A 7690-nucleotide genomic window follows, 5' to 3' on the forward strand; every position below is an offset into this window, starting at 1 on the left:
TTTTTTATGTTGTGTACTAAATCCACAAGCAAGGAATTCCTGTTCGAATGATGCCCATACAAATTTCGATCGTGTTTAAATGATAAGGTTGTTTCATAAAAAATCTCATTTCATGCTGTACACAGCCACAGATTAGGTCAACACGGACGCCATTGATACTTTTCCAAACACAGAGTAGGACGATGAAGACGCAGAACAATATAAACAAGAAAAAACTTTTGATGATGAACCTTTCAGCCCTGTAAATTAATTTTAAGATGTTGAACAATAAAATGCTGTTACAAATATAAAGACATTAACAATATATGTTTGCCATGCTAAAATTTTTAAAACATTAAAATTTACTTTCAATTTCTTGTTGTCTATACAATTAAATTGTAGCTAAATTCAGTTTTAAGGTTCACTATGTATATGAAGTGATTGAAATTATCATTTATTTACATGTATATGTTTCAATATTTGTATGGACAAATATCAATAATATTACAATAGTTTGACAACTTCATATATACTATTAATTAAATATGAAACCATTATGAAATATGATATACAAAATAGTACTTGCTTTAATAATTGCAATGTCTATAACACAATATCTATGAAAGTACCGACATATATACAATTTTTCAAAAATTGTTTGGTCAAACAGTAATTTCTAGAATTGTTTGACAATTTCATAAGCGATTTTACTTAAATATGAAACCATGATAATACATGATATATATGGTTACTATAATTTCAATGTTTTCCAAAAATACTGTCAGATATTTACAATCAACTCAACGTCCCAATTGTAAATTATTATAATTTAATAGGATTGCATGTCAACATCAGAAATGGAGTATCAAAAATTATATGACTTGGAAAATGAGTCCTTTGAAGAAAAAAGTTACACATTTACTTTTGGTAGGGTATCATGCCTAGGAAGATGGCCATCACAGCCATTTTTATGTTAAAAAAGGCTTATTCACTTCAACTGTTCTGTATTTTTTTTTAGATTTCTTTGTTAACGTGAATACATACACACGACTCATTTTCGGTCATATGATACAATAGAAAATATTGAAGTTATACTATAATATAAGTGTCAACAAGCTCACAACTGATACATTGGTGTTAGATATATACAATCTGTCGCTCGTTCAATCGTCAAAAACTATTTCCTATAGTAGTAATAGTCGTCTTGAGGCGCGGCCACAAACATCTCGTCCAGTTCTCCTCTTATGGCTTTGAATGTCGGGCGTTGATCTGGGTTGGCTTGCCAGCATCGCGTCATTACGTCATACCACCTACAAGTATTTGGAATTTAGTGAAGAAATAATACCTGGGAAACAACATCGCGTCATAACGTCGTACCACCTGTAAGTAGCTGGAATTTGGAATAGAAATACTATCTGAGAAACAACATTGCATCACTATATCATACCACCTTCAAGTTTAATACTTATAACACCCAAAATGTATCAGCAATATTTCAGTACTGTATTAATAACTGATTAACAAAATTGCGTCATACCGTTATGCTAGCCTACAAACACATTGCTATGTTGTTATTTATATATAAGTTTCCTTCGTGATCTTTGATCGGAATAAAACTTTAATTGACGAGTTGGTTAAACACATTCAAGGTCGTTTATAAACAATCAAAATTATGAACATACTCGTATGAAAGACATCATGTTTAGAAAAAAGGAAAGTTACTTACCCGTTTGTGATACTTAAAAGTAATTCATAATCTATTGTTATATCGGTGCAAGTTTAATGTTTAGCCAGATTTACTTATAATCCTAATGTTCTTATACCGCTGTAAGTGTAATGTAAAGCAAGACTCACTTGTTATTTAAATGCTCTTATACCAGTGCAGGTTTAATGTTAAGTCAGACTTGAAATCCCAATATTATTATACTGGTGCAGGTTTTAATGTTAAACCAGACTCACTTGTAATCGCAATGCTCTTTTACCGTTACATGTATATTGCCAGGCCAGACTAACTTGTAATCGCACTGTTTTTATACTGGTGCAGGTTTTAATGTTAAACCAGACTCATTGGAATCGCAATGCTCTTTTACCGTTACATGTATAATGCCAGGCCAGACTAACTTGTAATCGCACTGTTTTTATACAGTTACATGTATAATGTTAAGCCAAACTGACTTATTATCGCACTGATCTTAAGTACCTTATAACAGTATTAAGCTAAGTTCACTATTTTTGCTTTTCAATAATTTGCTTAATATTTACTTCTTTAAAAGTTTTTTTTCTATTTTAGATAAGAATTATCTTTATGATAATCACAATTAACCTTTTTTAATTTATCAAAATCTAATTTAAGTATGTATTTGTACTGATTAAAATAAGCTACTTCAGCCTTTTCAGCTGAAGAAATTTCGAGAATTTGGGGCCTGGTGCATGTTTAATGTTAATCCAGGCTCACTTGTTATCGCACTGTTCTCATACAGTGGCATATAAAATGCTAAGCTAAACTCACTTGTTATCGCAATGTTCTCATACAGTGGCATATAAAATGCTAAGCTAAACTCACTTGTCATCACACTGTTCTCATACAGGGGCATATAAAATGCTAAGCTAAACTCACTTGTCATTACACTGTTCGTATACAGGGGCATATAAAATGCCAAGCTAAACTCACTTGTCATCACACTGTTCTCATACAGGGGCATATAAAATGCTAAGCTAAACTCACTTGTTATCGCACTGTTCTCATACAGGGGCATATAATTGCTAAGTTAAACTCACTTGTCATCACACTGTTCTCATACAGGGGCATATAAATTGCTAAGCTAAACTCACTTGTCATCACACTGTTCTCATACAGGGGCATATAATTGCTAAGTTAAACTCACTTGTCATCACACTGTTCTCATACAGGGGCATATAAAATGCTAAGCTAAACTCACTTGTTATCGCACTGTTCTCATACAGGGGCATATAAAATGCTAAGCTAAACTCACTTGTTATCGCACTGTTCTTATACAGGGGCATATAATTGCTAAGCTAAACTCACTTGTTATCGCACTGTTCTCATACAGGGGCATATAAATGCTAAGCTAAACTCACTTGTTATCGCACTGTTCTCATACAGGGGCATATAATTGCTAAGCTAAACTCACTTGTTATCGCACTGTTCTCATACAGGGGCATATAAAATGCTAAGCTAAACTCACTTGTTATCGCACTGTTCTCATACAGGGGCATATAATTGCTAAGCTAAACTCACTTGTCATCGCACTGTTCTCATACAGGGGCATATAAAATGCTAAGCTAAACTCACTTGTTATCGCACTGTTCTCATACAGTGTCATCTAAAATGCTAAGCTAAACTCACTTATCATCACACTGTTCTGGCTTAGGAAGTCTGTAACCAGATTTCAGTCTTGCTGGGATTTCTTTTCCTGCCATATTTTCATAGGGAGCATCACCTGTCAAATACCACATTCAAAGATTATCGAACAATCACCGTATTTAATTGTAAACCTTTCAAAATCTAAAACACTTGCTTAAATGACCATCAACATTATTTGAATAACGCAGAGGATACCAAATGAATGATTATTTAATACATGTTTGAATTATCAAGTTAAATCAACTGCGTTTTGAATGACCATAAATGTAATACTTATTTCTATCATTTAAGTATATTTTATAAGTTATAACGCAACATACCACAAACTTTGCTTTTATCACGCACCATTTAAAACACTATCTATAAATGATGTCACGTGGGAGTTATGACATTAGGTATATATTTAAATGTGAATTATATATCTTAAGGCGATTATTTTCATGGCGTCAGTTATGTTCAAAACACATAGACGAAGACCAAATAACAAAAAATTAAATTATTACCATTACTATTGTTAAGCGGACTGTTTGGAGTAATTAAGAAATATTTCACCTAATACTAGTTTAGGAAATCAGTCTGATCTTGACACTCTCCCTTCCAAAGTTCAATGTCACATGAGAAACCGACTTCTGTCTCTGCTTTAGTTTATGTCATTAACGATATAAAAACGATTTAAACATGTGGAGTCATGAAGTGACAGTAGTCCATTTCTGCGCAGATATGATGACTAGAGTGTATCACTTGTTCAAAGGTGTTTACTATGAATATAAACAACTTCATGCCTGGATTGATTTGCAAATGCTCAATATACTACGATTGCCAAAGAAAGTAACTGATTTCGAATTCCCATTCGTATGATACATCATCATTAATATACCCACCGAGAGAAAATATTTCCCATAACACGACGCCGTACGACCAAGCATCACTCTTTTCTGTCGCACCCTTTGTTGTCTTCAAACACTCGGGAGCCATCCACTTGATTGGTTATGCTCCTGGAATTATGCTATGATGTCGTTTTATTCCGAAAAAATGGAAGGGAAGAAGTTGAATACAACTACATAATAAGAATGAATAATAAAAGGTCATGGATGTATTTAATATGGAACGTATGTAATCGTATTTTCATGCATCATTTACATTCAGTGACAGCTCCGTTTTTCATACAAGGTAAAACGATTTGCTTCGGCATTCTTAGATTGAGGCCACTAATAAATACCAGCCAAAATAGAAAACATTAAAGAAATCAGTGAAGCCTAGATTATAGTATGTACATAACAAAATCAAAGTCAGCATATTAACAAACCTCCAATGTAAACGCAAATTTGATTGGTTTAGAGGTGTCAAAAAGTGAAATATTCTTTGAGAAGTGACAATGTCGCCTCATTTGCTTTGTCATGTACTTTCTTCTATCAATGTTCACATTAACCGATGTTTAAATGTCAGACAGTATATAACTGCATCAATTATCTTTTTTGCAAATTAATTGGTGTTATATATATATATATCAATTATAGAGACTGCTGCTTCTGTAAATATATAGTTTTGCTGACCCGTCAACTGATATTGACCGAAACAGAAGTATTTAATAGTATGACATAAAAGTCGATCAATATTGTACACAAAAAATCGTAAGCATGAACATCCATTATTCAGACATGAATCTCGCAGAATAGTGTGAGCTTAAAGACAGATCTATACACCAGTCACATTGAGTGCCAACGAAGTGTTTCAAATCAATATATTTTACGTTTTAATAAACTCTGAACAAAGAGAAAACACAGCATAAGCAACCGATACGAGGATATAGATTATTGTAAAAATAGAAACCGCAATTGTGAGAGGTGTATTTAAGATCAGGTGTACTTTTAAATTTACTTGTACTTTGTGTATGTGTAAAACATAGTTGATATGATTTCAAAAACTAAAACAATGAACTATAAAACAAATGTTTGCATGTTACGGTTCAAACTATTTGTAGTTACACGTTTTCCATTGTCTTCGTCCACTTGCAAGGGTCCGAAACCAGCAATCTTAACTTCTCGAGCGTTGTCCAGTAGAATGTTTCGTGCTGCTAGTCGCCGATGGACAATCTACAAATTTACCAATGAATCTTGACATGATGTTTTCCCTGTGACGACATCTAATACATATAGCTAATATAATTCCCTTTGAATCTGAGTCCTGGTTGGAAACCAGTACTAGTGTCCATTGAAGAGGCCATGAAACGGCCGGTCATATCAAGGTATGCAAATACATTCCATTGTATATTATCATTTTATTTACCATGAAACTTCAAAACCTATTCTCTGGGTTGTGCTGACTAATGCAATATTTGCAGGTATATTATGATATAAATATACATAACGGTAAAAAACTTGCCAAACTTAATTCCTTCTGTATGAGATTATACCTTGTTAACATATATACGCACATCATTATCCAATTGACTCACCAAAACAAACATTCGACGAATTGCAATAATGGCTTTAACGGTCATGTCGAAATGAGCTAATGTATTCAATTTCATTTAAACATTTAAATTACAGTTCAATATACCTCTTTTCCAGCAAAGTATTCCATGCCACCTATATCTTTCAGTAAACTCTGTCATATATTCCCCCTGTATATCAACATTTTATTTACATTCAATATACCTCTTTTCTGGCCAAGTATTCCATGCCACGGGCTACACCCAGGCCAAACCTGTATAGATGTTCGTGTTTCTCCGGGGTCATGTTGGATTTCATTGTCTGAAGATAGTCACTTGGTTGTCCATTGGTGCAATATTCAAATATGATGAACGGTCCCACTAAAAAGGAAATGTTGTTTGGATAACTTTTCAAGCTCCATTGGGAGCAAAGAAAATACATGCTGAAACAAGGCATTGTTAGTCCTATTAGGATTCTGGAGAATAATGCACAAACAGATTTTAACCGTGTTAGAGTTGCCCTGGTTCTTTTACGTGGACCAATGTAAAGCACTGTCACACGTACGGAGCCAACAATGAACGTACCTCCAATAGGCTTATTGACAGCTTGGCTTTATAACGAATGTTCATTGACAGCTTGGATTAACTGAAAATGCTCATTGACAGCTCGGCTGAATTAAAAATGCTTATTGACAGCTCGGCTGAAATTAGATTGCTCATTGACAGCTCGGCTGAATTGATAATGCTCATTGACAGCTCGGCTGAAATGAGATTGCTCATTGACAGCTCGGCTAAATTGCGAATACTCATTTACAGCTCGGCTGAATTGAGATTTGTTATTGACCTTAATGATTTGTGCAATTTTGCAAATGTTGTTTGTAAGAAAAATATTTAACATAGAATTGTAGTACAGAAATCATCCGTTAGTTTTTTTCTGATACATGCATTCCGTTCATGAACAAACACTTTAGGTTTGTAGAAATGGAGTACATGCCTTATAAATATGAATTTAGCGCTATTCAAAGATACTTACTGACTGTGTCGTCGACAACAGCTCCGATAAGACTGATTACATTTTCATGCTTTCCAACAACGGTAGAATAGAAATTGATTTTGGCTTTCATTAGATGTTCGTCTTGTTTTGTAAATCCCTCTAAAAGGCAATATTTTTGTGAACCATGGAACTTTAATAAATACATTTTATTGCAGGTAGTAATAAGGAAGAATAAGCAAGATTTATTATTATACATATTATTGACAAATACCCTATAACAAAGCTCCTAAAGATGGCATTGTTACAAACAATTATCAGGGTTTGCCTTAAGTTGTGTATTGGTATACAGACTGTTAATATTACTATGACAATAGTTTTACAATTCTGTAAAATTTAACTGTTTTATAAAGGTAATAGGGGAGTTACCAGGTATGTTTGAATCATAGCTTAACGTCTCATACATGATCTTGCAAGCATGAACAACGTTTACTTACTTTTAAGAACCTTCGCCACCGCTGTGTTGCCGTTGTTTGCGATGGTAGCCGTGTAAATGTCAGCAAACGACCCTGACTTCATTATGCTTTGCAAGCTGACGTCAATTCGAGCTAGTTGCCAAGAATCAAGGTCCGAGAAGTCCATGTCACCGTAGATGTACATAGGGTTTGTACAAGGCCGAGCGCTCTGAAATAAGATATTTCAAAATTAGAATCATGACCATCGACAGCAACAACAACAACAACAACAATAAGCCGTTTTCGTGTAAGGTCGAATTTATATCGCAAAAGCCAAGAAAGTGTCTACTAGTGTAAACGTGATAATTGGCCCACATGTTTTTTTTTTGCAAATGCTATTAAAAAAACTAAACACGTAGTACTTTTTCAAAAATTCGTTTAAACAATAG

At 33.8% G+C, this 7690-nt stretch overlaps 2 protein-coding genes across 3 annotated transcripts in view; both read right to left on the reverse strand.

Annotated features, from left to right (window-relative positions):
• Positions 1-326: 326 nt before the first annotated feature.
• Positions 327-7690, reverse strand: part of LOC128240260 (uncharacterized) — a 66691-nt gene continuing 59327 nt past the window's right edge. Inside the window, exon 25 of the mRNA XM_052956814.1 lies at positions 327-1289. Coding sequence (XP_052812774.1) covers positions 1157-1289 — 133 coding nt within the window. The 3' untranslated portion in view covers positions 327-1156. The remainder of the gene's footprint in view (positions 1290-7690) is intronic.
• LOC128240261 (uncharacterized) overlaps positions 3352-7690 on the reverse strand; it is a 21655-nt gene continuing 17316 nt past the window's right edge. Inside the window, exons 19-24 of one of the 2 annotated variants that reach the window (XM_052956815.1) lie at positions 7284-7470; positions 6829-6948; positions 6022-6176; positions 5350-5457; positions 4246-4359; positions 3352-3440 (exon numbers count right to left, since the gene is read on the reverse strand). In XM_052956815.1, the coding sequence (XP_052812775.1) occupies positions 4321-4359; positions 5350-5457; positions 6022-6176; positions 6829-6948; positions 7284-7470 (609 nt within the window). In that variant the 3' untranslated portion in view covers positions 3352-3440; positions 4246-4320. Of the gene's footprint in view, positions 3441-4245; positions 4360-5327; positions 5458-6021; positions 6177-6828; positions 6949-7283; positions 7471-7690 lie in introns of those variants that run through there. The other variant, XM_052956816.1, reaches the window with a different exon arrangement.

Source organism: Mya arenaria, chromosome 7 (assembly GCF_026914265.1).
Source record: "Mya arenaria isolate MELC-2E11 chromosome 7, ASM2691426v1".
Lineage (NCBI taxonomy): Eukaryota > Metazoa > Mollusca > Bivalvia > Myida > Myidae > Mya > Mya arenaria.